At 52.9% G+C, this 27,559-nt stretch overlaps 12 protein-coding genes across 12 annotated transcripts; 5 read left to right on the forward strand and 7 right to left on the reverse strand.

Annotated features, from left to right (window-relative positions):
- Positions 1 to 223: 223 nt before the first annotated feature.
- Positions 224 to 2,374, forward strand: PV08_08694 (uncharacterized protein; the record flags this gene model as incomplete). Its single annotated transcript, XM_016383019.1, has 1 exon — positions 224 to 2,374. One exon carries the CDS (start codon positions 224 to 226, stop codon positions 2,372 to 2,374), a length of 2,151 nt encoding a protein of 716 aa, XP_016233722.1.
- Positions 2,375 to 3,161: 787 nt separating this feature from the next.
- Positions 3,162 to 5,180, reverse strand: PV08_08695 (uncharacterized protein; the record flags this gene model as incomplete). Its single annotated transcript, XM_016383020.1, has 1 exon — positions 3,162 to 5,180. One exon carries the CDS (start codon positions 5,178 to 5,180, stop codon positions 3,162 to 3,164), a length of 2,019 nt encoding a protein of 672 aa, XP_016233723.1.
- Positions 5,181 to 5,899: 719 nt separating this feature from the next.
- On the reverse strand, positions 5,900 to 7,644 carry PV08_08696 (uncharacterized protein; the record flags this gene model as incomplete). Its single annotated transcript, XM_016383021.1, has 6 exons — positions 5,900 to 6,022; positions 6,078 to 6,558; positions 6,611 to 6,726; positions 6,793 to 7,155; positions 7,210 to 7,411; positions 7,454 to 7,644. 6 exons carry the CDS (start codon positions 7,642 to 7,644, stop codon positions 5,900 to 5,902), a joined length of 1,476 nt encoding a protein of 491 aa, XP_016233724.1.
- Positions 7,645 to 8,229: 585 nt separating this feature from the next.
- On the reverse strand, positions 8,230 to 9,718 carry PV08_08697 (uncharacterized protein; the record flags this gene model as incomplete). The annotated part of the gene is made up of 7 exons (XM_016383022.1): positions 8,230 to 8,423; positions 8,476 to 8,720; positions 8,825 to 9,024; positions 9,073 to 9,237; positions 9,309 to 9,353; positions 9,414 to 9,581; positions 9,632 to 9,718. 7 exons carry the CDS (start codon positions 9,716 to 9,718, stop codon positions 8,230 to 8,232), a joined length of 1,104 nt encoding a protein of 367 aa, XP_016233725.1.
- Positions 9,719 to 10,282: 564 nt separating this feature from the next.
- PV08_08698 (uncharacterized protein) lies at positions 10,283 to 10,531 on the reverse strand (the record flags this gene model as incomplete). Its single annotated transcript, XM_016383023.1, has 1 exon — positions 10,283 to 10,531. The coding sequence occupies one exon, from the start codon at positions 10,529 to 10,531 to the stop codon at positions 10,283 to 10,285; it is 249 nt and encodes an 82-aa protein (XP_016233726.1).
- Positions 10,532 to 11,096: 565 nt separating this feature from the next.
- PV08_08699 (uncharacterized protein) lies at positions 11,097 to 13,045 on the forward strand (the record flags this gene model as incomplete). Its single annotated transcript, XM_016383024.1, has 2 exons — positions 11,097 to 11,235; positions 11,292 to 13,045. 2 exons carry the CDS (start codon positions 11,097 to 11,099, stop codon positions 13,043 to 13,045), a joined length of 1,893 nt encoding a protein of 630 aa, XP_016233727.1.
- Positions 13,046 to 13,849: 804 nt separating this feature from the next.
- On the forward strand, positions 13,850 to 15,700 carry PV08_08700 (uncharacterized protein; the record flags this gene model as incomplete). The annotated part of the gene is made up of 1 exon (XM_016383025.1): positions 13,850 to 15,700. One exon carries the CDS (start codon positions 13,850 to 13,852, stop codon positions 15,698 to 15,700), a length of 1,851 nt encoding a protein of 616 aa, XP_016233728.1.
- A 1,001-nt stretch (positions 15,701 to 16,701) lies between these two features.
- On the reverse strand, positions 16,702 to 18,412 carry PV08_08701 (uncharacterized protein; the record flags this gene model as incomplete). The annotated part of the gene is made up of 2 exons (XM_016383026.1): positions 16,702 to 17,951; positions 18,001 to 18,412. The coding sequence occupies 2 exons, from the start codon at positions 18,410 to 18,412 to the stop codon at positions 16,702 to 16,704; spliced, it is 1,662 nt and encodes a 553-aa protein (XP_016233729.1).
- A 1,246-nt stretch (positions 18,413 to 19,658) lies between these two features.
- On the forward strand, positions 19,659 to 21,023 carry PV08_08702 (uncharacterized protein; the record flags this gene model as incomplete). Its single annotated transcript, XM_016383027.1, has 1 exon — positions 19,659 to 21,023. The coding sequence occupies one exon, from the start codon at positions 19,659 to 19,661 to the stop codon at positions 21,021 to 21,023; it is 1,365 nt and encodes a 454-aa protein (XP_016233730.1).
- An 81-nt stretch (positions 21,024 to 21,104) lies between these two features.
- On the reverse strand, positions 21,105 to 22,036 carry PV08_08703 (uncharacterized protein; the record flags this gene model as incomplete). Its single annotated transcript, XM_016383028.1, has 3 exons — positions 21,105 to 21,775; positions 21,828 to 21,911; positions 21,976 to 22,036. The coding sequence occupies 3 exons, from the start codon at positions 22,034 to 22,036 to the stop codon at positions 21,105 to 21,107; spliced, it is 816 nt and encodes a 271-aa protein (XP_016233731.1).
- A 2,122-nt stretch (positions 22,037 to 24,158) lies between these two features.
- On the forward strand, positions 24,159 to 25,170 carry PV08_08704 (uncharacterized protein; the record flags this gene model as incomplete). The annotated part of the gene is made up of 2 exons (XM_016383029.1): positions 24,159 to 24,201; positions 24,254 to 25,170. 2 exons carry the CDS (start codon positions 24,159 to 24,161, stop codon positions 25,168 to 25,170), a joined length of 960 nt encoding a protein of 319 aa, XP_016233732.1.
- Positions 25,171 to 25,720: 550 nt separating this feature from the next.
- On the reverse strand, positions 25,721 to 26,926 carry PV08_08705 (uncharacterized protein; the record flags this gene model as incomplete). Its single annotated transcript, XM_016383030.1, has 1 exon — positions 25,721 to 26,926. One exon carries the CDS (start codon positions 26,924 to 26,926, stop codon positions 25,721 to 25,723), a length of 1,206 nt encoding a protein of 401 aa, XP_016233733.1.
- Positions 26,927 to 27,559: the final 633 nt, after the last annotated feature.

Below are 27,559 nucleotides of genomic sequence, written 5' to 3' on the forward strand. Positions count from 1 at the left end.
CTTTATTGTTGTCACCCTGTTCGAATGGTCGGTACCATTTCACGTTGCTCGATGTCCTCTTCTTTCTCCCGTTCCTGACTCTTGTTCCTCCTGTCCCTGGTCTCTTGTTGATCTGTCCATCGGGCCGCCATCCTCGCCCGTTGACCTCATCCCTTCCTTGACTTCTCGACACGACCACCAAAGACATTGTTCCGACTTGGATTGGACACCGTCCGTCGTCATCATGCCGTCCTTCCTCTCTTCTACACCTCTCCACCTGCAAAAGGCGGCCGAGTACCGTAACCCGCCACCAAAAGGCCAGCCATATTCTCTCACGGTCCCAAACTCCAAAGTCGATGGCCGAACTTCCATCTATCGACATCACAAGTGTCCCGATGGCACCCTCCAGACCATCGATCCCTCTATCCTCACAGGGCATGACATGTTCGAATCTGCTGCGCAGCGATATCCTCATTCTCCCTGTCTTGGGTGGCGGCCGTGGGACGCTTCAAAGAATGCATATGGCAGTTACGAATGGATCGACTATGAGACGGTCGCACAACGCCGCAAGAACTTTGGCGTTGGCCTCGTAGAAATACACGCAAGAGAAGGAATCACTGGGGCCCAGTACGGGATCGGCTTATGGTGTCAAAACAGACCGGAATGGCAACTCACCGATCTCGCATGCATGTCTCAATCGCTCTTCTCGGTCTCATTGTACGATACCCTCGGTCCAGACACATCAGAGTACATTATCCGACACGCCGACCTGGCCTGCGTGGTGTGCTCTCTGTCCCACGTCCCGACGTTGTTGAAGATCAAGCCCAGGCTATCAAAGTTGAAGGTACTGGTCGTCATCGACCCTCTGGAATCCGGCAGCGAGAAGCCAGAACTCTCCAAACAGGCCCTCTTGGACAAGTTTGCGGCAGATGTAGGCTTGAAGATATACTCTCTTGATACCGTGGAGAAGTTGGGCGCATCGCTCGATCGACCGGTCAATCCGCCTCGGCCAGCCGACCCGATCACGATAAACTACACCTCTGGGACGACAGGTCCTCCCAAGGGCGTTGTGCTCACCCACGCCATGGCGGTTGCGGCGACCTCGTCCTCTCTCGTCAGTTCCAGCTCGGACAACAAGTCTAGTATTCTCTCGTACCTCCCCCTTGCGCACATCTACGGGCGTCTTATCGAACACTCGGCGCTGTGGTCGGGAAGTCGGATAGGTTACTTCCACGGCAATGCTCTCGAACTCGTCGAAGATCTCAAATGCATCCGGCCGACCACCTTTGCCTCGGTGCCGAGACTGTTCAACCGCTTTGGTGGCGCGATCAAAGCGGCCACCGTGGAACAGCCTGGTGTGAAAGGTTCGTTGTCGCGGTATATTGTGCGTACTAAGCTCGCGAACGCGAATCCAAACACCGCCCAGAACCCTACATACTCACACCCGGTCTACGATCGCGTGTGGGGAAAGAAGGTTGCATCAGCGCTGGGACTCGACCGGGCAAAGACCATGGTGTCTGGAAGTGCGCCGCTGGATCCGTCCCTGCAACAGTTCCTGCGCGTCGTTTTCTCGGCACGCGTCTTCCAAGGTTATGGGCTTACTGAAACATATGCGATTGCCTTAACGCAGCCGACCGACGACTTCAGCGTGGGCAACTGCGGCGCTGTGACGCCGTGCAACGAAGCCTGCCTCCTCTCGGTTCCGGACATGGAGTACACGGTTGAGGACAAGCCGTACCCGCGCGGCGAACTTCTCCTGCGCGGATCGAGCGTGTTCACGGGCTACTTCAAGAATGAAGAGGAGACGGCCAAGTCGTTCACCGAGGACGGCTGGTTCAAGACGGGTGACATCTGCAGCGTCGACGAGCTGGGCCGCTTCCGCATCATCGACCGCCGCAAGAACGTCCTCAAGCTCGCACAGGGCGAGTACATCTCCCCGGAGCGCATCGAGGGCGTGTACCTGTCCAGCTGCTCGTACCTGGCGCAGGCGTTCGTGCACGGGGACAGCGTGCAGACGTTCCTCGTGGCCATTCTGGCCGTGCAGCCCGATACCTTTTCGGTCTTCGCGTCCAAGCTGCTCGGCAAGGAAATCGCCCCGACAGACATGGCCGCGATCCAGGCCGCGTGCGACGACCCCAAGGTCAAGGCTGCCGTGCTCAGCGACCTCGACAAGGCCGGGCGCAGGAAGAAGTTCGCCGGCTACGAACGCGTGCGCAACGTCAAGCTGTACATCGACCCGTTTACCATCGACAACGAGTTACTCACGCCGACGCTGAAACTGAAGAGACCGGTGGCCGCCAAGAAGTTTAGAGACGTCTTGGATCAGTTGTACGCGGAGGGTTTGGAGATGGAGAAACAAGGTGCTGGTGCCGGGAAAGCCAGGGCCAAGCTGTGATTGTGCCCGCCGATCAAGGAAGCGAAGCGGGGAGGCAAGCAGGGAAGCAATCCTGGATGATGTGATCCAAAGACTGTGACCCTTTTGTTTTTGAAGTGGCCACCCATTATAGATCTGATCTGGTCTGGTCTGACACGAGAGCGATCCCGTCTCACTGGTCAATCATCATGGATCTGGTCTATCGCTGATAGAATGTAGACAAGACACAACTGATTACAATATATACAACACAACACACTACGCTACACGACACTACACTACACTACACGACACTACACTACACTACACTACACTACACTACACTACCTTTCTGTTCACTTGAAATGTGGTAGGGGTCGGAGAAGAAAAAGAATCTATGAGGCCTGTGTAGTGGTGTGTTGTGCGATGATGAACATGGTGATGATCTAGATTGCACTACGAGCTACACGGTCTCTATCTATACCTTGCCCACCCACCTGCCTATCTACATAGACAGAACAGTGAGCGTACCTGCCTGAGCACAAATGGCGATCCAAGGCAGAACTAACTCACTCGGTCCACGGACCCCTAGATACCTAGTACGAGATACACGTAGATAGGTAAACGAGTAGATGCTGGGAGATCTTGTCTACACCACGCACACAAACCCTCTCACGTACTTACCATCGCACCCGAACTGAGACCCTCGACCAATATCCATCATTCAACATCCATCCATCCATCCATCAGTCAGTCAGTCAGTCAGTCGTGCATCGTCGTCATCATATTTCGATACCATCATCATCAGCATCATCATCATCATCATCCGTTAGTGTGACTTCGTGGATGACCAACCATGCCACTGCCCTTGTTCATCCCACACGCCAACCTTGGAGTATGTGCCCGTGTCACTGCCCTTCATCCATGCGAACCTGAAAAACTCAGGCTCGGCGACGGGTTCTCCTGCAACACCACTACTACCACCAGAATCATCGGCACCACCGTCCCTCTTGAGTCGATCGAGCGTGACGTGCTCCTGGTCCCAGTAGAGTTCTGCGTCCGTGTATCCGCGCCAGCGCTCGACGTCGTTGATCAAGATACTCACGCCGTCGACGCCCGTGTCCGTAGGCAGCGGACCCCAGTTGAAGGTGATGTTGTTCGCGGCAGGGCCCACGACGGCCGTGACGTTGGGAGAGTGGGCTCCCCACCACGATCCGCCGCCGTGGCCACTCGAGCCGGACTCGCCCAGCGCCGCGGGCGTCTGGATTATGCTCGAGAAGCCCCAGCGCGCGATGCCGTTGATGAACAACCCGAGGAGCAGCCCTTGGTACGCGAGCCCAGGGCGGGTCTGGAAGCCCGTACCCGGCATGAAGAGCAGCGCCAGGATGTAGTGGTGGATGCGCAGCCTCTCACCCGGCAGGGCCAGCAGGATGATCAGCGCCAGGCCCATGGCCGCGTAAATGGCGAGGTACTTGGGCATGTTGCCTGAGATGCGAATGAAGTGGATCTGTGTGACGACAATTACGACGATGATGGTGACGATCATGGCCAGAGCGAACGGCGCACCGGGTTGGGCAAGGTCGTGAGGTGTGAGGCGCTCAATCGGGATCAGCGGAGCAAATGTATAGTTGTTCAGAGCCCCGATGAAGCACATGCCCAGGTACAGCACCGTCTTCTCGATCTGTGCCGTCAACCCTCGCAGAAGCGGCACGGCCGCGACCCGGTACAGAATGAACGAGATGAACGCTGCGGGCAGGAAGCGCCCGAGCAACGTACTGATGGCTTCGTAGATGTTGGCCGCGTTCGGCGGATCAGAGACCAGCCCGACATGCAGGAACATGATAACGAAAGTGCTGAAAAAGAACACGGCAGGGGACGCGGTGAAGATGGACAACACAACCAGAGTGACGGCCGTGACTGCGAACAGGGGCCATCGCGAGTCGGAGGGACATTTGGCTTGGGCGGGCGACAGTCTCTGAAAGGTGAATGATCGTGGAAATGTGCCGGGGAACGACACACTTTCAATCCCGTTCGACTTGGTCGCATGGAAGTTCGTGTGCGATCCGACCAGTGTAGCTACACCGCAGCCTCCGGTGGCGTCGGTCGTGATACCGGCGTGGATAGCAGCCTGGCAGATGAAACTGTCTCCTCGATACACTGGTACCGAGTCTGGCTCCAGCGGGTCCGGTCCGCCCACCACAAGGGTTTGGTATCGGAGTAACTGGTTGCCGACCATGTGTTCCTCGAGCATGTGCGTCCCTTTGCAATTGGCGGGACAGCGAAAGGTCATATGCGCCGAGGAAAAGGGTCGACAGTCGTTGCCATTCAGTCCGCAGCCGTTGCCTTCGTTCCAGAAACTGGCACCACACCATAGATTGCGAGGCCGTCCGTAGCCTTTGATGAACCCAGACGCGGAATGGTGTTTGAGCATCAGAGACCATGTCAAAAACCAGCAAGCGTACAGCCCGACCAGCAGGATCAGACGTTGCTTCTTCTTTGGCGCATATCTATCCAACAATCTCAGAGGCGCTTCTTGTATCTTTGGGTATACAGGGTTTATCTTGAGCACTCGTGGAGGAATAGGTCCCTTCACCCAAGTCACCACTGCTCTCGAGGCCTTGCGCAGCGGCAGGGGCACCCATTTGAACTTGAAGGTCGCGCCAGACTCTCGAAGCCATACGGGAAGCGGAAGCGCGGTCGCAGAGGATTCGGACGCAGACCGTACATGGAAATCTCGGCTCACAGCGTCATCGTCAGGCTCGTCGTCGGTCAGGATAGGGATATCTGCAGCTCGATTCTCTTCATCGTCGTCGTCGTCGTCGTCACGGTAGTTGTTGGAGGCGACCATGTCGAGCCTTCGGGGTAATGCGCAGTTGGATCCAAAAGACAGTAGGTACACGGAACTAAGACATGCTCGAGGAGGAGGGTAGCAGCATTAATGAACGGATAGTTGGGTAAACAGACGCTCTAACGATGACCAAAGGAGGATTGGTGAACAACAGTATGTGAGGAAGTGAAACACGAGTGACTAACCGGGCTGGCGTTCGGCCTCGTCGGAATGCAGGATGGAGCTTGGCCCGTCTTTCCTGGGCAAAGCCGCGTCAGGCCATGCGAAAAACGCCTGCACAGGTAGCCCGGCCCTGCCTAGGTGCCTATATGTTATTGTCGTTTGCTTCTTTTGATCATACCATACACCTGCGTGCCGAGAAAATAGAAGTAGGGGAGATACAGCTTCGCCCCTCGTTGTCCCGTGTCTGGCATCAGGGATGACGACGAGGCTTCTTATCGATAGATACAGAGTTTGTACGGAGTCTGGACCGCGGAAAGTCTCCTTTCTGGCCCACTGACACCTGTTCCGAGTACTGTCCCTCGACTACTAACTAGTTCGCTAGTAAGGATATCACACTCAACGCCCGTCATCCTCCCGTTGACTGTAAATACTGCGTCGGTGCCAAAGTCGACCAGGAAGCTGAATGACAGCTCCTACACTCGTGGTGGAGCGGAACTCGCTGAGCGGTGACGAACACATGAGTGTTCCCGATGAGAGCTTTGCAACAACACCAAGCTCTACAGCTTGGGATTTCTCTTCGTGACCCGTATCCACATATCATGCACAATGAAGACTCCGGCGTTGAAAGAACTCCATGGTCTCTCTGGATCCACGATGGCCATCTCAAAGTTCCGAAGAAGCTAGAACAAATCATGAGTCCTTGTCTCCCGTCAAGAGTGCACCGTCTGGACTTACCTGCACGAAGGCCTTGTTCAGCTCAACCTTTGCCACATCCTTCCCCAGACACTGCCAGCGCCCATGTCCAAACACGAGGTCCAGATCGTTCTCTTTCTGCCTGATTTCTTCTGCCGTCCCTTCAAGCCAGCGCTCGGGTCGGAATACTTTGGAGTCTTCCCCCCATATCTTGGGATCCGAAAAGAGTCCAAATGCGCAGTAACCTAGTTTTGTCCCTGGAGGAATATAGTATCCCAGCACAGTATCGCCACCGGGAGGGACATCTTTCAACATCAAACCGGTTACGGGAGGGTGGATGCGAAGGCCTTCTTTGATAACAGCTTGAAGATACGGCATCATTCGAGCTTCCGAGTCTTTGATGGGGTCGGAGAGCTTTGAGCTCTGGATCTCGGCCAGCAATTTGTTCAAAACAGGTGGGTTGGTCAAGAGATGAAGCATTGTGGCTCGGATTGCAGATGCGGTGGTGTCACTGCCTGCAAGGCTTGTCCCCTGTGAGTATGCTTGCGGGATCAAAAGTTGCTAGTTCAACCTACATCTGGATCATAGTCTCTGATTCTGCATCCTTTTGCGACAGTCCATGCCTGATGAAAGATCCCAACATATCCATGTGATCTGTCGCGTCAGTCATGAATCTTTCCTGGACAACTTGCTTAGCCACCCTACACAAAAACAGTTAGCTGTGGATGGTTCTTGGGTGTGATCAAGGGTTGTGGACTTGCCCCATGATCTTGCCCAAACCGTAAGCATCTGTGTCCTTCGGCATGAAGGCTTTCATCATGGACGACTGCGCAATTTTTGCGAGCCACGGGAATGCGCCGGTGAGGATGATCAGGGGAATAGTGCTCTCTGTCGTGCTTATGTAGGAGAACTTGTCTTCATCATCCTCAAGAAAGCCAAATGCCTTGCCAAAGGCAATCTCGCCGATGACATCCATGGTCAGGTATTGCGCCAACCTCCCAAAGTCCATCGGCCGATACTGACCTTTGGTCGACAAGTATTTCTTCTCGATGAGATTGACCAACTTGCCGATAACATCATCGATGGCGCCCTCGAGGTTGGGAATTTCCTTGCCAGCATACTATGATGGGGTCAGATACATTGGTGCTGACATTGCAGTGCCGTCGTGCCATACCCCGTTGGACATCTTGGATCGCAGCATTGCATGCCTCTCGTCGTCACGTTCGGACAAGACATTGTCGTGTTCAGGATCGACTCGAATAGCTTCGTACCAGTCTGATCTCCGATAAGGTGATCTCACATTCAGCATCCTCCTCAACAGCTCGGGGTCGCTAGTGATAAGTTCATCTGGGGCAACGCGAATCAGTGGCCCTAGCCTCGATCAGTCTCAGCCACGAGGTCGAGATAACATGGCAAACGTGCCATATTTGAAGCATGCCTCGGCGGATTCGAGGTAGAGGGTGCCGTTCCAGGTGTGCTTCAGCTGCCAGAACTTGGTCACGCCAGCCCAGAAAGGACCCGGGATGTGTTTTAGCCGATACCAGCCAAGGAAGTACTTGGTCAGGGTGTAGACCAATAGTAATAACGCTATGTTGCTGACCGAAATCATCTTGTGGGATGCTGACTGTCGATGACCAGAAGTGTGATGGATGGGAAGTTGTAGGAATTCTGTGGTGATTGCCATGAGCCAGCACATGCATCTTCACCGACAAGCCCCCAGATATGTGACCGGCATCTCACCTGCAGAGGAATGAGACAAGGCAGGGAGGTCGAGAAGAGGAGAATCAATCCTACCAGGCCGGATGTTACTCCCGTTCCAGACGATCCAATCCGCGGTGGCTGCATTGACCTGTCAACGCCCTTGTGCATTGCAGCGTGTCACCCGCCAATTGAATCTGGGCTCCTGGCGGTTGGCATTGTCCTATCACAATATGACTATTTCACTACTGCAGCCGTGTGCTCGTCGCCCTCTTGAGATTCGCCTACTTGCTCGAACCGACCTTGTTTTCGCGGGCAGATGAGGCCTTTCCCTGCCGTAGTCTCCGTGTAGGATTTCTATTCTCTGCGCTTGAAATCCACTCATGGTCAAGGACGGGACACCACCAGGACAACCCCCTTGCCACTGCTCAAGCAACAACGCCCTCTATGCTGGCTTCTTACCGTGGATCGCATACCTATCCGCCGTATCCCTTCATTAACAGTTCATATTCAAGTGATGACAGCGCACGTACATGGGCCAGAAGGCATGGATCGAAGTTTTCTGCATGTCTTTCCTGACATCCACAAGAAAGGCTTCCAATTCGGTGGCAGACCAGCCGAGGCCCCGGGTGAAGAGCGCCACGCTGATGCCAGTCAAGGAGGAGGTAAAGTCGTAGAATGTCCAGGTTCCTGCCAGAGGATAAGACGAGGACTCTCGACCGGCATATGAGGAAGTACTGACCAAGTCGTTTGAGGTGCGGAGCTTTGGGCCATGAGTTCATCGGCCAGACATATGCCTTCTGCTGGACATCCTCAAATCCTACGTCGATCATAATGTCTCTGACAGATTCGACACTGTCCAGAGGCGCTCCTAACACAATGCTGGCCTGTAACATGTAGCCTGCCCATTGAGCAAGAGCAGAGCCCTCGGGTAGAGATCCGTCATTCGAACGAAGATGAAATGATATGTCTTGGACTTCGAGACATCTGTACATGCATCAGTAAACGACAATCGATAGCAAAGGGTGCAATATACCCGCCCGGGTTCAGATTACTGGTAGCAGTTGTCAGCCAAAGAACCTCAACGTGACCGGGAAGAAAAGGGAGCAGTTAACTCAAAGCTTTGTTGCACGAACTTCCTCCAGTCTGATATGGCTCCAGTCATCATGCGGCTGAAGATAAGGTCGAATTTGTATGAGAAGGTCCATGGCTGCTCAACATCGCTTACTTCAAACCAGACGTTTGGCGGCACAAACACCGGCTGCACAGGACTCACGTCGATGCCCGTCACCTACTACCATGAAGCTCTCTCCGCCAGCATCAGGGAAGGATGACTCACTACAGCCTCAGGGTGTTCATCCGCTTGGAGAGCATTAGCGAAGTTGTCTAGTGTATCGGTCCTGGCCGATGCAAGGGGGCTTGCCAAATTCAATTGCCCAGCTACCCGTCCCAGTACCAACGTCGAGAACTCGCTGCACGACACCTTCTTTTTCAACTCCGCAGGCTGTCAAATTAGGTCCGAAAGTCATTAGCAGTAAGTGATGCTGATGCTCTAGTTGGGATCAGCCGACCAACCGACAAGAGCAACCTGTTATACTGACCAAGGCGATCTAGCTCTTGCTATAGCAAGCATATTAGTGACAAGTATTGGGATACCCAAGCACTGGAGACAGTTCACACCTCATCATTTGGCAGAACGTAGTCGGTGACATGGTCAGCGTCAGCCTGGCCGTGACTCCAGGAATACTTACCTCTCTCACCGTAGCTGCTATAAGTCCGTCCATGCTCCTGTCGATACTGGAATATACTAGACCTTAACGATGATGTCGACAACGCATCGTGCTGTTCCTAAAAGCGGTGTTTAAGCTTCTATCTTGTGTCACGGAGGGATCAATTACCTCTCCCAGGGCAGAGTCACGGTCAGCATCGAGAAATAGTTGAGCTTGGTCTTCGACGTGCGCGTGTTGTTCTGGAGGAGAAGCCATGCTTGACACTAGCAAGGTTTGATGGAGAGCGGAAGGTATCCCAGTGTCATAATCATCTTTTGTCACTTTCAGCAAAAGTAAGCATCTGGGGCCTTCACATCCCGCCCACCTGCAGATGGACGGTACCGCTCTTCATTGAGTGATGCAAGGGACGAGACAGGAAGCTCAACAGGACGTATTGACAGACCCAACTGCAGCATCTGGTCGGTCGCCGCCTATAGTCGGCAGTGGCCGCGTTTGGCGGACCCGCTGGAAAGTGAATTTCACATGGATCGTAGTCATAGACTCGGCATTCTGGCTTGCTTGTGATCTATCACCTGGTGTTGAAGCGCAGGGGCCCTTGTAGTCGTGGGGGGGACTGCGCTTAGCATAAACCGCTTGACTGGCTGAGAATATCCAGGGCCCAGTTGGCGAGGTAAAGGACGTTGGGGGGCGTCTGTACGAGTGCCTGGGCAACAACCTTTACCCTTGAATGCATTTGACATGAAGTACCGGCCACACCTGTGGAATTTGAAAGCGAGAAACAGTCTGGCCGGAAGCATCACTCACGACAAAGTCGCTTCTTTAGTAGTTTAGAACCTTACCGGCCAGCAGTATTGCGAAAGCCCCGATGTCGGTGTCAACTTGAAATGGCAACCAGCCGAGAATTTCGACAGATTTCGACTTGAGCTGCCATGGTGCAGGGGATGCCTCATCGTGTGGCACATCCTGCCTTGCCGGGGCCTCTCCCATGCAACCCCCTCCAAGCACGATGAGCGTAGCGCTAGCCATAACGGAAACAAGATCCAGCCGAATATGTCGAGGAGGATCCATGGCTGATCGAGGCGACTTGTGTAAAGAGGCGAATTACCTCTCATGCAACAGATTATACTTGTACGTACATTCTAGGTTTGCATACTTCCGTAGGGCCTGTGACGACGGCCTTGTCCGAGTCCATCAAACTCAATCCCGGTCATGGCGGGTAGAGGAGGACAAACTTTGGTTGCATGGGCGTTGATAAAGGAGGAGGGACGCAGAGGTGTGTTCGAAAGGCTCTCCAAAGCACGCAAGCCACGAGTACCTAGTCAAGCAACAAACGAAAGGTGGGCAACTCAGGCATTGTAGCTTGAAGGCGCAGGAATCATGTTGAGTTCCCCCGGGCTGAGGGTAGTGGGCTACAGGACTACAGGACTCGTACTACTCCGTCCATGGGGCCGTTATCGCATCTCTTATCGGCAACGGCGGACGGTGGAATTGTAATCATGCGCTCACGCGCCCTTCGTCCCCAGTCTACATTCCCTCGACACGGCTTCAAAGCACAAAGAATTGCTCCTACACTGATATTCCGTTGTCGAGCAGGTCCAGTCTTTACAATCCAACGGTCGACTTACTGCCAGCCATGCTCGCCACCATGGAGAAGCCAGCACCAAAGGACTTATCGTATCACTATTCCAGGGTGACAAAGCATCGCAATGCCAGTCTCGTGAAGAAGTTCTACCAGTACATGTTCATCCCTGGGATGGGCAATCTCGCGGGAGGTACGTCGGCCTCCATCTTTGCTCGATCCAGTGTGCTGATATCGGTATCATTCTAGGTTTGCCCAATGCTGGATATTTTCCATATGACACATTGGAGGCCGTCACTGCAACACCAGATCGGTTCAAGCCGACTCCCAATGTACCAGTCGATCCTCCCACAGCAGACATGGCAAAGACAAGTCTCTCCGACGCCCCAACCGCATCTCGGGTTCTTGTTCCACACGAGTCCGCCGAGCCTAACGTCCTGCGCAAGATCGATCTGACCACCGCTTTACAATACGGCACGGCGCAAGGTTACCCTCCCTTGTACGCCTTCATCAGGTCATTTGCGCAGAACAACTTGCATCCCAATGTGCCCTATCAGGGAGGGGTTGAGGTCATATTAACCTGCGGATCGACAGATGGTTTCTCCAAAGCCATCGAGTGCTTCAGCAATATCTGGGACGAGGAAAGAGACTGGATTCGAGAAAGAGAGGGTCTTTTGTGCGAAGAGTTTGCCTACATGAACGCCATCCAGACTGCTACACCTCGTGGTCTCAATGTCGTTCCCGTGGCCATTGATGACGAGGGAATGCTTGCATATGGCAAAGGCGGGCTTGAAGACATCATGGAAAACTGGGACAAGAACAGAGGGAAGCGGCCTCATTTGATGTATACCGTCACCATGGGCCAGAACCCCACCTCAGGCCTTCTCTCCGTCAAGAGACGGAAGGAGATCTACGGATTGTGTCAGAAGTACGACATTATAATCATTGAAGATGATCCGTACTGGTACCTACAATTCCCCTCTGCCAACGAACTCTCGATCAAAGCACGCGGTAAGGCTGTCTCCGAGAATTATCCTGCCACAGCAACACACAACTACAATACCTCGTTGGGCGGCAAATCAAGTGGCTTTCCGTTCTTGGACAGTCTCGTGCCCTCCTACTTGTCACTCGACGTGGACGGCAGAGTAGTGAGACTGGATACTTTCAGCAAGACTGTAGCCCCCGGCTGTCGCCTGGGCTGGATTACTGCGCAACCTGCCGTGTGTGAGCGCCTGCAACGGATCACCGAGACAAGCACCCAGCAGCCCTCTGGATTTGTCCAGAGCCTGATCGCTGAATTGATCATAGGTCCCTCTTCCAAGGGTGATCCTGGAAAGGGCGGCGGTAATGATGGCAGTGGTTGGAAGGTTGATGGCTGGATACGATGGCTTGAGGGTCTTCGAGGCAACTACGGACGCCGCATGCAAGCGATGAGTAATATTCTCGAAGAGGGGAAATTCCTTATTCATGACTCAAGCCGACCTTCCGCTGCGTTGGACGAAGAATCTGAGTACCAAATGTTGCACAAAACCCAGATGTATGACTTTGCTTATCCGATGGCGGGAATGTTTCTCTGGATGCGGGCACACTACGAGACACACCCTCTGTACGGCAAAGTCGACAGTCAGCGACTTGCCCAAGCTTTGTGGGTTTTCATGACGACGGATGACTATCTGGTCCTCTTGAGTCCTGGGACGCTCTTCTGTCCCACGGAAGAAATTGCTGAAAATAAAGGCTGGCAATACTTCCGACTTTGCTTTGCCGCAATCGACGAAGACGTTCTGAAGGAAAAGAGCAAAGCAGTGGTGGACTCATTCACCGACTTCTGGGCCATCGACGATGTCAAGACGATTGACAAATTGCTGGAGGATGATGAGGCAATCCAAGCCAGAATTGCCCAACTTTCGACGTCTAATCAGGTGAGTTTGACCATTCATGTGGAAGCGAACGGGATTGACTTGACTGCTCAGGGATTATACGCCATCAACCCTGCTATGTGTTAGAAGGGAATTCTATTATGACTGGATGCTTGAGTTTATGATGAAGACTGCTACGGTAGAAATTGGTAGATGGCACATATTTGCGGTAGGTCCTGGGTGGGAATGACATTTTGTGGATGAGTACCTTGAAGACCTTTTCCTACCTACGTAAGGTAGCCTCCGTATCGGATCTTGCCCTACGTTACCTACAGCAGATACCTACGTAGGTAAGCTTAAAGGCGCCTAACTAGTGTGCCTCCGGGCCGTGACAAGCTCTAGCCGCACTAGCCTAGTTAGTGACCTTCTGCCCCAATTGAAGACGCCCCATGCCTAAGGAGGCACCTATAATCGGATCTTGTAGGTGCTTCACGAGCGCCTCGGCGTCATCCGATCGGCCTAACTTGACGCGCCCAAACCTTCTGACGCCTCCAGTGAAGCCATGTTCACCGTTCCAACATCCACAGTGGTCAGTCGATCGTTTCCCTGCTTTGTTGCGTCTTTCCGTAGCGCTGTGATCTTCAACCATGATCAGAATTCAACTGTAACTCTCACTGGGCACTTTTGCCGCTTATCTGTATCCTCATTCGAAGCTACTGTGTCTAGCATGCTAGCATGGGAGCATGGTTGCAACGGTTACGACCACAACGTTCAACTCCGACATTATGTTTGCGCCAGCTTTGCCTATATCTGGCGACCAGCCCATGGAGAAGCTTCCTCTGCCCTCAGCGACTTGGTTCGTACACATGTAGGTTGGAGATACAAAAGATCCCCTAGTGAGTGGAAGAGGCTGTTCGACTTGGATTCGTCTGGTACTGCCAGCCATCCAACATGCTGCTCAGCTCGATATTCGTGCTCACCTCCTTGTTACGCCCGATTGCAGGCTGTGAGGACCATGACTGGACTTCTCCTGTTCTTGGAGGCTATGTGGATCATGGTTTGATGAGAAGACACGACCTGGCAAAACGAATCCAGCCAACGGCGCTGAAGACGCCGGTGCAGCAGATCAGAGACTTACACTGGGGTCAGCTCAACTTCCTCCACACCACCGATACTCACGGATGGCTGGCGGGCCATTTGCTGGATGAAAACTACAGTGCCGACTACGGCGACTTTGCCGACTTTGTTCAGAAGATGAAGGCCAAAGCAGATCGTCTTGGAGTTGACCTGCTTCTGATCGATTCAGGCGACTTGCACGATGGGACCGGGTTTAGTGATATCACGACCCCCGATGGGAAGCTGACTCTTCCTATCTTCAAGAGGCTGCCGTATGATCTTCTGTCGATAGGCAACCACGAGCTCTACACGACGTCTACCGCAAATGACACCTACCACAATTTCGCACAGTCCTGGGGAGGGCGGTATCTTACGTCGAACGTCGAATTCAACGACACGGGGGTGCTCAAGCCCTTTTCCCAGCGTTACGCATACTGGGAAACCAAGCAGGGGATCCGTATCATGGCATTCGCCTTCATCTTCAACTTTACTGGAAACAGCGATGCCACGGTTGTGACGCCGGTCGGCACCGCCGTCAAACAGTCCTGGTTCCAAGAACAAGTCAAACGCACCGACATTGACATGTTTCTCGTAGCCGGCCACATCACTCTCCGCGGGTCAACCGAATGGGACCTGATCTACTCGGCGATCCGCGCACATCATCCCACGATACCCATCTCCATCTTCGGGGGTCACAAGCATGTCCGGGACTCGGTCATATTCGACGCCAACGCAGTGGGAATCGCCTCAGGCCGCTACTGTGAGACGGTGGGTTGGCTCAGCATCGACGGCCTACCACCGTCGGTCACGAAGGCGAAATCGCCTAACCTGGGCGGCAATGCCACAAAAATCACGGCCAAACCCAGTTCGATCCCGGGCGTCACGCCGAACAACCACTCCGACCTGTCCTACACCAGGCAATACCTCGACTTCAACCGGTTCTCTTTTGAGCACCACACCGGCACGACGGAAGCGACGTTCAACAGCAGCCTCGGAGTCAACATCAGCGAAAAGATCACCGCCGACGTCGACAGTCTGCCCGCCCTGACGACCAAACTCGGCTGCGCCCCGGACAACTACTATCTATCTCGCTACCCGATCACGTCCAACCAGTCCCTGTTCCACTACTTGACGACGGTCGTGTTTCCCAAGGTGGTCGTGTCCGCGGAGCGAGCCAACGTGAGCCGCGTCATCCTCACCAACACGGGCGGGTTCCGCTACGACCTTCTCAAGGGCCCCTTCACCATCGACAACGCCTACCAGACGAACCCGTACGAGAACTACTGGCTGCGCATGACGGCCCCGTGGTCCGTCGCCAAGAACCTCCTGGTGAACATGCAAACCGACAAGGTGTACAAGCGTGACGTCGACAACGACGGGAATGGCACCGCGACAGTCAAGATCGCGGGCTACGTGACCCACGACGACTTTGGTTCTGACGGCGACAACATCGTGCACATCGACCAGGGCTCCGCAACTGTACCGCACTACGTCCAGGCCAACGTGTCCGTAGACGGCATCAGTGACGACACCCTGGTCGACGTGTACGGGACGAGTTTCTTCACCGCGGCAGCCGCCAAGTACCTCACTGGGAACACGACCGATTGGATAAGGGTGGATGGGAACTTCAGTAGTTTCGATACCTTGCCCAGGATGGCCAAGCAGTTTTGGTCAAAAGATTGCTGATGATCAATCAGCGTGTTCTTTCGAGGTTGTCGTACGCAAAAAGTTTCAAAGCAGAGTACGTATGAAATGGACATTTTAAATCTATACAAACACACACCTACACACAGACCACGTAGACAGTATATGGTATGATGTGACATATGAGATCCGAGAGGGAGGGTGAGTGCTTGCAAGTACTTGTGACAATATGACTATAAATACATGATGTACTTGGAAGGTCGTAGTAGCTGCCTACCGACGACCTGTTGTGTACTTCGTAAACACGGGGTGTTCCTTTATTACTGCAGAGGTAGTGAAGTTACTTTATACTAAGAGGGTTCTCTGTACGGAGAGCATCGAGGCAATGGACTGCACACGGCACAATGTCGTGAGAATGAATTTATATACGATACTTGTATCTAGGTATCTTTGTTCCAAGGTCGAGGTCGAAAGATGACGAAGACTGCACATGCTGATGAAAAGTATAATCTTACTTCAAGAATCACGGATATTCTTCGCGGTACATCAAGCATTCAGCCATTAAATACGGGCTAAATAAATCCAATACCCCTTTTCACGAAACACTCAGGACTCCGCACAGTAGAAAGATCTACACGACAATGTTAGGCTGATAATAGTTACTAGGTACTAGGTACTAGGTACTCGGTACATGAAAATAAATGAAAAACCCTTGCATAAAAGATATCCGTCACGCTCACTCACTCTCGCCGCTTCGAACTTCTGTTCCAGCACTGACATACCTTGACTATCTAGGTATTAGACACTATTAGACCAACCCACGTCACAACAAGCAAGGGGCATCAAGCAAGGGGCATCAAGCAAGCCGAATAATGACAGACTGACACGCATCGTTAGGCACGCAAGCATCGATCGTTTCGTTCATTCCTTTCTCCTAGCTCTCAGAACGACTGCTGCCGAATTCGGCAGGCGACGCTACAGCGGTAGTAGTATTCGACATTCTCTGCAAAGACTCAGTCTCCAATTAGCGAAGCCACTCTTATTCAGGCTGGGAATCGTCGTTTCAAACTCACGGATCCGTCCCTGTCCCTGCTCCCAGCACGTTGTGAACGTGCACTCTTCAACTCAGAGGCGTTGGTATCGGAGGGAGGTAATTCCTGAGCCACCAGTCCCCCGAGACTGGGGTGGTAGATTTGTTGAACCTGTCCAAATGAAGAAGGGTGGCCCGTCATAGTGTACCCGTAAGCAGGTGCTTGTGTTGGATAAAATACCGTGCCTTGGGGAGGATGAGACATGGTCAGGCGAGAATCGTAGCCTGCAGCTGCCGCTCCTGTCTGGACTGCAGCATATGTCATGGGCAGCGCCGGAACTCTACGGGTGCTTGTGCCACGGGTGCTGCTGCTTCGACGCCGACGAAGACGCCACAAGCAGAAGACACCCAGAACGAGTAGACTGAGACCAGCGACGCCCCCAACGACACCTCCTACAATTGCGCCGATATTAGTTCCTCCACCATCTCCCCCACCATCTCCCCCACCGCCAGGTCCTACCGGTGGGTCTGAGCACAATTTTCGGGGAAAGACACCGCCTTCTTTACCAAAGTCCTGACGTATGGCTTCCGACAAGCGGAATTGCTGCTGCTCGACGTCGAGGATGAGGTAGTTCATCGTGAGAAACGGCAGACCCCACGTGTAGGTGTAGTGCAGATCGCTTGTGTCCTGGTTGGTATACGAGTACACAAAGGCCTGCTGGTACGTGTCATTTGCAATGACCAGCTCTCCTTCACTGTTATATTCGCCATGGAATCGGAATAGCTCATTCGCAGGTATCGACGTCTTGTAGCCGCCCTTGATCGTGAAGCTCAGGTTACCGACGGGTGGGCTCAACCCGGCGTATGTATATGTCTCGAGCTGCTGGTCGTAGGTGCCATTTGTCGCGATGCCAAATGCCTTGAACAGCTCCTGCGGGATCTGAATCGAGTTGCTTATCGGGTTCAGCGAGACTTGAAAATTGTTTGTTGTTGCGTTCGTCAGGCCGATGGTGCCATTTTCCGTAGCCCATGACAAGTCTTGAATTTGCAGACACACAGGGCATTCGAGAGTGCTTACATCCGTGAAGAAGTCGCCGGCGACTCGGGCATTGTCGTACCCTCCGACCATGAGGAGCCCATCCTGAGGTTCATCGATGGAGCGGCTTCCGACCCACAAACCCCAGGACATTGAAGGTGCAGCATCGGCGTCGACTGCAGCTTGAAGAAAGGTCGAATTAGGGCCTATTCCAAGGCTACTTATACCTATCCAGATAAGTATTACGGTCGGCGACAGGAGCAGTTGAGTACGAACCCCATAAACTTGCGTCGTCAGTCACAAACGGGTATCCCCAAATTCTAGTATCGTTGAATTGTGGAATGTCAATGACATCGTTATAGAAAGTAAAGATTGAAGAATCTGTTCCGCTCACTGTGCCATTCCAAGTAGAAAATTCCGGATTGGCTGAGGTCAAAGACAACTTGGGATCATACAGTCCACCATTTGCGGCTAGACAGATAAGGTCATCCTTGGATGTACAGTGGCGGACGTTTGCGAGCACAGTAGTGTCCCAGATAGAAGGATACAGCGAAAATGTCTGGTTCGGCGTGCCAACGTCGAGTGCGATACCCCAAGCTCGAGCACCTTGACCGTCTGTGCTGAGATTGTTGTAAGTTATTGGCAAAAACAAAGGCTCGGCGTCGTTCTGGCAGGGAGGAGATGCCATCTTGCAGCAGATAGACACGCTTCTTTGACGATAGTAAAAGTGATTCGAGTATCAATGAACATCGACCTGGATACTGGGTCAAGGTATGGTTCTGGCTTGTTCAGGGCAGGCGGGATGGAAAATTCTGATGATGGAAGAGCCGCCTGCTTCAGCCTTGATCTGTATACCAAGAGTCAACGGACGAGAATGAGAATGAGACAAGAATCAGCCATGTACTTCTTTGGACACACAAAAGCAGATCTTGAGGCACCATTTAACTGGCCCCGACCCATGGCACAGCGCTGAGCACAGGTACATGGCGCCTTCTCAGACTAGGAGTCTGAATAGCTGAACCACATCCCTGCCGTGGACAAGGAATTCTCGCCCCAGCCAAGAGCTCGTCCAGCCTGGGGTCCGATTGCACTGTCCATCTCTTCGGCATCTTTAACCAGAAACCACAAACGAAACCTGCGGCTGATCGGAGACTTGAACGACTGCTTTATCGGGAAGGGTTACTCTGGTAGAGCCAGACGGACGCTTCGGTGATTTAGCCTGCAAGGTTCGTCCTTGCCTGGAGTGAAAGAAGCCCGGATCTCGAGACTAGCCGTTTGCCATGGTCAAAGTCCCGTCTGTTACGCACCCTTCCTGTGCTCATACGGGAGGAGAGCGAGTGGCCATTGGGCTTGGATCCTGACCCTGGTAAAGATGTTGAGACTTTGTCCTACCCATGGGCGACTCGTATAAAGAATAATGCGAGTCGCAACCCGTATACAGCGTCCAAGAGCTTGGGTGTCTTGGCCGTCTCCTCTTATCCAATCCATTCTGTGTTCTCTTCAGCCGCTTGTGGCCCATGCAATTTTGTACAAGTCAGCTGAACTGATTAATGTGTCAGTGGGCAATGTTGGATGGTTGCCTGCACACAGTACGAATCAATAGCGCTTCTCTGGTCATCGCCGAATCATATAACGCAAGTGACGGGACGGGAGAAAGGCGAATAAACCACTATAGACAAGAAATGATCGATAGAGACCGATGGATCGTTGCCGCTGCTGGCCCTGCTTGACAGTGGCTTCACTACATCAATTGCTCCACCCTACAATGATTCATACGGCGAAGTACTTTACATCCTCGCTCAGTTTGTACCGACTCTACCGAGGCACCCCTCCAGATGACTTCCCGAGGTAGACAACATAAGCCTTATAACGAGTACAATCTATTACCATGGCTACTTCTCTCCTCGATGCTGTAGACGTCGAGATAAGCAATCATGAACTTCGAACTTCCATCTGAGGTCCAGTCCTATCTCTCCCGCCTGGATGACTTCATCACCAGCAAGATCCTGCCCTTGCAGCATACAGGTACCAACAACCGGTTCTTCGATCATCGACGTGAAGCCTCGCGTACACAATGGGACAATGGGGGGCTCCCCACTGACGACTGGGAGGATCTCCTCCGCGAAGCCCGCAAGTTAGCAGATGAAGCAGGATTCTATCGCTTTGCCTTTCCCAAGGAGTATGGCGGAGTTGGGAGTACCTCCCAAAACTTGTATATGAGTGCCATCAGGTACCATCTGGCATCTCATCCTGTATTTGGTGGAGGTGTCAGTCTAGCCAATGACTTGCAAAATGAGCACAGCGTCGTAGGAAACAACCCCATCGTCATCATGCTCCACCATTACGGCACGCCGGAGCAGCAACAGACGTTCATACCAGCAAGCGTCCGTGGCGAGTTCAGAGCAACGTTCGGACTCACTGAGATCCACCATGGCTCTGATGCAACGCATATGGATACCACCGCCACGCCTATCACACTGCCGTCGGGAGAGGCGGGGTACTCGATTAATGGCAACAAAAAATGGCAAACCGGAATGCATAACGCAACCCACTGCCTGATCTTTGCAAGGACATCTGGAAAAGCAGGGTCGCCGAAAGGGATCACCGCTTTCATAGTCCCCAGAGACACGCCCGGTGTGACAGTGGCTTCGTATGAATGGACGCTCAACATGCCAACAGACCATGCGACAGTTTTGCTTGAAGATGTCAAAGTTCCAGCCTCTGCGATCTTGGGCCCCGTTGATAACGGCCTGGCTATTGCGCAGACTTTCACACACGAGAACCGGATACGCCAGGCCAGCTCAAGTTGTGGTGCAGCGAGGTATTGCATCGACAGGAGTGTTGAGTATGCCAATAGCCGCAAAGTGTTTGGGAAGCCGTTATCGTCGCATCAAGCCATTCAATGGCCACTGGTAGAATTGGCGACCCAGGCTGAGATGTTGAGGCTGCTAATCCTCCGGACAGCTGTGGAAATGGACCAAGTGACAGCAGCATGCAAAGCCAGTGGGAAAGCCCCTTGGGTGGCGATCGAGAAACAGTTGGGTCACAAAATTGGAATGTGCAATTACTACGCCAACCGTCTAGCGACAGAGGCTGCCGATCGAGCCATCCAGGTTCATGGTGGAGTGGGATATTCGAGGCATTATCCTTTTGAACATATCTGGAGACACTTCAGGAGGTACAGAATAACAGAGGGAAGCGAAGAGGTGCAAATCAGAAAGGTGGCAGCATACTTATTTGGGTACAAATCAACAGGGGAGTCTCCTCCGGATTTGAAAAAGCCAGAGACAAAGTTGTAACTGTCCTGTTCTTCGAGATTGCGAGAATAGGATTTGAATATGTACCTCAATACGGGGTCCCAAGGCAGAAACAATCTAGGCTTAGCACACGTCTTCCACAACCAATTTCTCTCCGCTTGGTGCGCCGAGGTCAATCTTCAGTCTCCTGTTGAAGAGCTCCATGAGCATCTCGAAACAGACCTTGGTGACCGCAGGGTCGTAACGCCCTTTGCTCAACTCGTCACGGATGAAGGCATGTTGAGCCGCGAAGACTTCGTAGAAGGAAAATTCAACTCCTGCTTCGTGAAGAGTCTTGCGAATCAGGTCTCGACCTTCCGCTGGGACATGAGGGTCACTCTTGCCAAAGACCATGACAAGCTCTCCTTTGATATCCCCTGCTCTCTTCAGGCTGTCATCCTTCTTTCCTTCACCCAAAGAAGAACTGTGAATGTCCGTGGCAAACAAGCACAGCGCCGCGCTGACTCTTGGGTCCAGGGCACACCGGTAGGCAAGATGGCCTCCGAGACACATCCCTGTAGCTCCCACTCTGCCATTGCACGTTTTCAACCCCAAGAGGAACGACACCGTGAGTTGTGCGTCCTCGTCGTACGCCGCAACCTTCTTGGTGATTTTCCACTCGTTACCAGCATCCGTGCCAGGGCCGTCATATGCAAGAGGTTCGGGGCCAGTGAACTCATGGTAGGACGACGGACACGCGACAATGAAGCCTTGTCCAGCAATCTGACGAGCAAACCGAGCAACCGGGCCAGTAACTGCGGAATTTCACTTAGTTCATAGCCACAACATCAGTGGCACAGAGCCGACCTTGATAAATTTCCGAGAACACCACTACACCGGGAAACTTCGCATGAGGGTATCCCGGGATTGTGGGATGGAAGAGAAAGATGCCTTTGAAGGTGCTCAGCTCATGTCTTGATTGTAAACCTGGACCAGGTGGTTCAAGGAGTCGTACGCATTGTGCCATTGCCGGCTGCCGTCGTGGGCACATCCTTGTAGGATTCTTCGAACAGCATGACGTCGTCTTGATGGACTTGTGCCTGGTATTTTCTCAAGAGGGTATCCTGCGAACTTCCACAAAATAGAATCCAAGAGAAGGAGAAGTACTTCTGCACAGATATATATGCCACTGGGACGAGTTCACAGAGGGCGGAACGAGGGATATGAGGGACACGAGGGACGGGGATGTCGGGAGCTATCAACAGTCGCTAGTCCCGAATTGGTCTAGTGCATGTTTGTCGCTGACTAACTTCGCCATTGTCCGTCCAAGTTCATCCCCTTTTCTCACAGCCGCGCGCTCTACATGATCCTTCCAGCCTTGCGCGCACCGGGGCTACCTTCGTCCTCTCTACTTTGTTCCTCCTTCCATGCCTAACCTCTAGTCTCGTATCTTTCAGCAAGATAGAGATGGCTTCCATTTCTCGACCAGGAAATCTGCAGAGCGGCTGCAGGCAGCTGACAGTTGTGAGGACACCACCGATATCCTTAGATATCCGTATCCGATTTCAGCATGCAATACCTGACCCGGTGTCCTATGTCCCATGCTGTTCATTTTTAAGCTTTGGACTTTCTTTACTCCTTTCTTTCCCACTCAGCCACCTGCACGATACCAACATACCTCCATCCAGGTCACAAAACGAGAAGGCAATATCGCTAAGCCTCAGCGGGCTACAGCTTCAAGGCAACGAGGCTTGTTTAGCCACTTGCTTTGTTTGGCAGGTCAAATCACCTTTTTCCTCATCAGAGATCTTGACTAGATCGTGGCCATAGCGTAATGATTCTTGTATGTGGTATCCGCGCACAAGGTCACACCCAGAATGACCAGTTCCATCCGATGCTGTGAAGAGCCTATGTCGGTTTGTTGCCAGCAGTTGCGGCTCGACAGATGATTCTGGTCACAACGATTACGCACATCCATTGCTCTCGTGGTGCTGGCTCCCCACTGCATACCAAACCGCAAACACCGCCATTCGCAGCCCACGCAACAAGGCTGTCACACAAAACGGGGGCGGAGACGGGGTTGTCAAAGTCGGCATATGATTGTCTCCACCAAGTGTGTCCCTGGCTCTCTCCAAGTTGTCATGCTTCCTCACAATGCAACAGCTCAATCGTGACAGGTTTTTGATTTGTCTGGCATGTCTCCAAGATAACTCGGGGTACGTGGGCCACTGCAATTGTCACCAAGAACTTTGGCGTTGCTGGTCGGCTGCTTCGTTGGTCATGACAGTCTGCACAACATGTCTTTCCTCCGAATACTTGTATGACAATATTCACATATGGACCGCCTGACCCAGTGGCGAGAGACACTCAACACTCTCCCCTGCTGCTCCCTCTCCCGTCAGAATATGCCAGCCACCAAAGTGTTCCTGCAATCTCCAGCTTTTTCTTACGGCATCTCGCTGCCGAATAGTACGACCACTTTGCAACGCCATCGATGGTGTACTTTAATGATACTTTGATGACGCTCGACTTGTTCGGCGCGGTGGAGGATGGTTGTAGGCGGATACCTAATCAATCTCCACTTAGCCGGCAGGACGATCGGGCAACAAGACAAGGGGAAGCCCATCTTCAGATCCCACCTAGTGGCTTTGCGACCATGCCTCTCGAGTCTGGAGCATCTACGAGAGCTACCCTCGTTGTTGGTCAGACGTTTCAAAAGGATAGACTTGTCAAGCGTATGAACCTCGTCAATCTCCTTACTCAGAAATGGCGGCATCAGTACCCAAAGACGACCAAATGGCATCCTTTGTCGACAAAGAAGTACTCGAAGGCTTTGGCTCTTCATGCTGTGGACAATGTCAGGTTCTGATTACAATGTATGTTTCTTCCTCCATCTGAGGCATCTGCAAGAAGCTTGAAAGACTTCGTCGACAAAGCTCCTGAGTGATTCCCAGAATGCTTGGCGAACGAAGGTCACGAAGATACAGGTCGACCGCACCGCCCTCGTTGTGAAGAAGGACTCCTGGTAAGGCGATGGTGTTGCAGAGCGCGTTGAGCGTCGCGTCTACCAAGTGATCGCACAATGAAGTTCATCTCCCATCCAAATTCATGGTCTCATCGCCAGACAGCAGCAACACTTCATCAACACCACGCTTTGTTATCAACTATCTGGTTGAAGATCGTTGTGGATAGAACAAGATGGAGTCCAACCATGAATTCAACGAGTTGGGTCAAGATCAAGGTTAGTGTTGGGGTGGTTTTCTTCCGTACTACGTTGATGCTGAAGGTATCAGGTGTCGGTGATCAGAATACCCATCAATCATCTCCCCTTTTCTTCCCAGAGAACCCCAATCTCCTCAATGTTCTCGGCGGAGACCTGCCCAATTTCAACGATGACGGCGGGATGGGCATAGGACAGTCACTTTCTGGCGACCAACCTGGCACATCAAGTAATGAGAATACCTCATTCCAGGAACTGTCATTCGATGACATTTTTGATTTTGCCGCTTTTGAAAACGGCGTCCAAGGTCAGGACAATGACGGTGACGATGGCGAGGAGGACAGGGAGTCGGAGTCGGAGGAGGATGACGACGACGACGACGAAGATGAAGGCAACCATAAGGACAAGGACGAGGAGGATAGTCCCGCTGATGATCCATCCAACACAATGGCCTTGATGAGGTACGCCCTCACAAGAGCAGCCAACGACAACGTCCGCCCTGTCTTTCCCGACATCAGGGCCATCTTCGACAGTGTGGCCAGCGTCGCCAGGTCTCGAGGCGCCTGGGCAGGGACCCTTCGTGGTCGCGTCTCGATGGCGTCCGTTCGGCACTATGGCCGAGACCTCGTCGTTCTGGAGGGCGAGCTCGAGACGCTCAAGGTCCGCATGGAAAGGGCACTTGCCCTCATCAACGCCGACAACTTCGCCCGCCACAACCAGGCCGAGGGCATCAATGCCATTTTGTTCATGGTCAATCGGTGTCTGGAGGACATCGACCTCCAAAAACGCCTCTGCGACGAGGTGTTCCGTCAGGCTGGACGTCTCTCGTGCCTCTCCGCCGACCCTGTGGGGTTGGCGGACGCCGAGAGACGCCTGCGTGCCGCCCTGGCTGCCTCGTTGAGGCGTTTAGAGAGGGTTCAAGAAATCGAACCAATGTTGGAGGCCTTTGAGGCCGAGTTTCAACTTGTGTTGAGCTCTGGCGATGTTTGAGAGCCTGGCGCCGAGCACAGGCCAGAGGAGGGTGGGTTGTGGGTGTGGGTTCTTTTTCTTCTTTTGTCCTCTGTTTTTCTCTTTCGTTTGTTGTGGGTTTGGGCGCAGGAAGGGGATGGGACGGACTCGGGGGGTTTTTTTCTCTTCTTTTTTTTTGTATAAGTACCTATTGAAATGTGAATTGGGCTTGTCGCAAGAGTGCAGTGTCATTTCCATTTTACTCGATCATGCAGTCTTGACGACGTGCGCTTAGAGTTCATCGTAGTGTGTTAACATGCTGTGTGCTATACACCTGTATACATGTATTTCTCGGTGCGATCAACCTCTATCAACAAGTAAGATATGTCAGGGGAGAGCATCACTTCTATCGATAATCGTTGCTGTTTGATATTAGATGTTCACCTTGGACTGAAAATATCCAGTTAATTGTTTATGATATCAAGAGCGTGAGCAGTCTCATAGACTCTTAGCATTTGCGAGTCATGTACATATGATGCCGTTGGACCCGAAGAACATGCTGTTGAAGAAGCCCACTGCGGATCTACACTCTTCATGGCATTGCATCCCGCCTGATGGTCGAGATGGCACTTAGGACCTTGTCAGTGCTCCAGCCTTGCTCCAACGCTTTACGAAGAACATCGACTTCGCTTTCAGGTGCCATTCCTCCTGGCGCTGGTGGGCGGCGGTCAAGGTTAGTCGGGAAGGGATACCCCTCACCGATGGCCGCCAAGATGGCATCTATCTCGTCTGGCATGGTGGTAGGCTCTTCGCTCAGTTTCCGCACCTCATCCCAGCATTGGGCGATCATGGTCGCCGTGTCGACGGTCTCCATGGTCCTACCGAAGGCGCTGCTGACCTGCAAGAGGTTGGCGCTCCTCTCAACATCAGCCGTCCGGTTTTCTCCCGCGGCGTGGAAAAGCGCCGGGTTGAAGAAGACGGCGTCACCCATCTTCAGGTCCACGCTGACCCAGCTCTCCTCGAAATAGTCTCTGAACTCTCGGAGGCGGTAGGCCATGAAGCCTTCGTCAAACTGCTGCGAGAACGGCAGGAAGCGCGTCGGCCCACTCTCGAGAGGCATGTCCGAGTGTGCGACGGCGCCTTGCAACGTGAGGTATTGGCTCGCCACCTGCGTGGCTTTGGGGAATCGCGAGCACGACTCGGCCGTCTGAAAGCCCAGGTGATAATCCCTGTGGCTGACCTGAGGTTTTCCGCCTGGCCTGACGAGGTTGACCTGGGCCGTGACCTGGTACGAGGGGCCGAGCCAACTTTCGCAGACACGCGACAACCAAGGGTTCGAGTAATAGCGCACGAAGCTCGCCGGGTGGTGCTGGGCGTGCTTCTGGAAGGAGTTCCAGATCCGGGCATTGTTGCCGGAAGCGGCAAAATGGTCGCCTTTCGACGTGGACTGAGATTCGACCTCTATGATTTCTGTGAAGACCGTGTTGATACGCTGTAACAAGGCGGCGTCGGAGAGGAAGTTGCGGAGCACAAGCACCCCGGGGCCTGATAGAAAAATATGATGCCACTCGTCTTGGATGCTATCGACGTCTGCGTCAGGAGGTAAGGAAGCGATGTCGTAGATTGGGATGTTTGATACTACGGACATGGCGTGCGGATACAAGGACGTGTCGGTGCTTTGAGCACATAGTTGCTTGAAATGTTCGAGTGAAGGCGGTTTCTTGAGGTCGTAAAGTCTTTTTGGAATGCGTCGCGTGCCGTTGGTATCTTGGTTAGAAAATGCTGCAGTGTCTACCATTTTCGCGCTCTCCTTGTTCCGGGAATATAAGTAACACGAATGGATCACAGGGAAATACACACCATAGTCCCGTTCAAGCCCGGAACTGATGTTTAAGGGGAAAATTAAAAGTGTACACTTGTTCACCCGTACAGAACAGCGAGCCCGGCGATCAGAGGTTCGAAGTGTGTATTATGGACAGTTGTGGGATCCGGGAGGGGACAGGCCCGGTGTTGAGCCCGACGCCGGCCGATTATGGTACCCCAGGGCGATATCCATCGATTTTCTGGGGCCTACTTATCTAATGCATCATGTACTGATGATATATGCTCGTTGGCATCTAACAATCATCGTCTCACGACTATGTAGTCGTATTTTGGTCCGTCTCTGTGACCACCTCCAGTGAAGAAGTGAGAGTTTTCATGCCGAGGCTGGGAGCTTGTCCGCCGCACACGAGTACGAATGCGAATACGAGGTCATTTGTAACCAGGATCCCTTGCCCACTTCGTTCGTCATTGCAGGAGAGGAAAGGAGGATTCTTGCACAGTAACACGAAGCGCTGTCATTTGCTAGGAGATGGCATGTCGGGTACGGCTCTTTTTTCTGACATTCAGTATAAGCGGGGGAACAGTCGACAGGTCTGGAAGAAATGCT

Source organism: Exophiala spinifera, assembly GCF_000836115.1.
Source record: "Exophiala spinifera strain CBS 89968 unplaced genomic scaffold supercont1.6, whole genome shotgun sequence".
In the NCBI taxonomy this organism is placed as follows: Eukaryota; Fungi; Ascomycota; class Eurotiomycetes; order Chaetothyriales; family Herpotrichiellaceae; genus Exophiala; species Exophiala spinifera.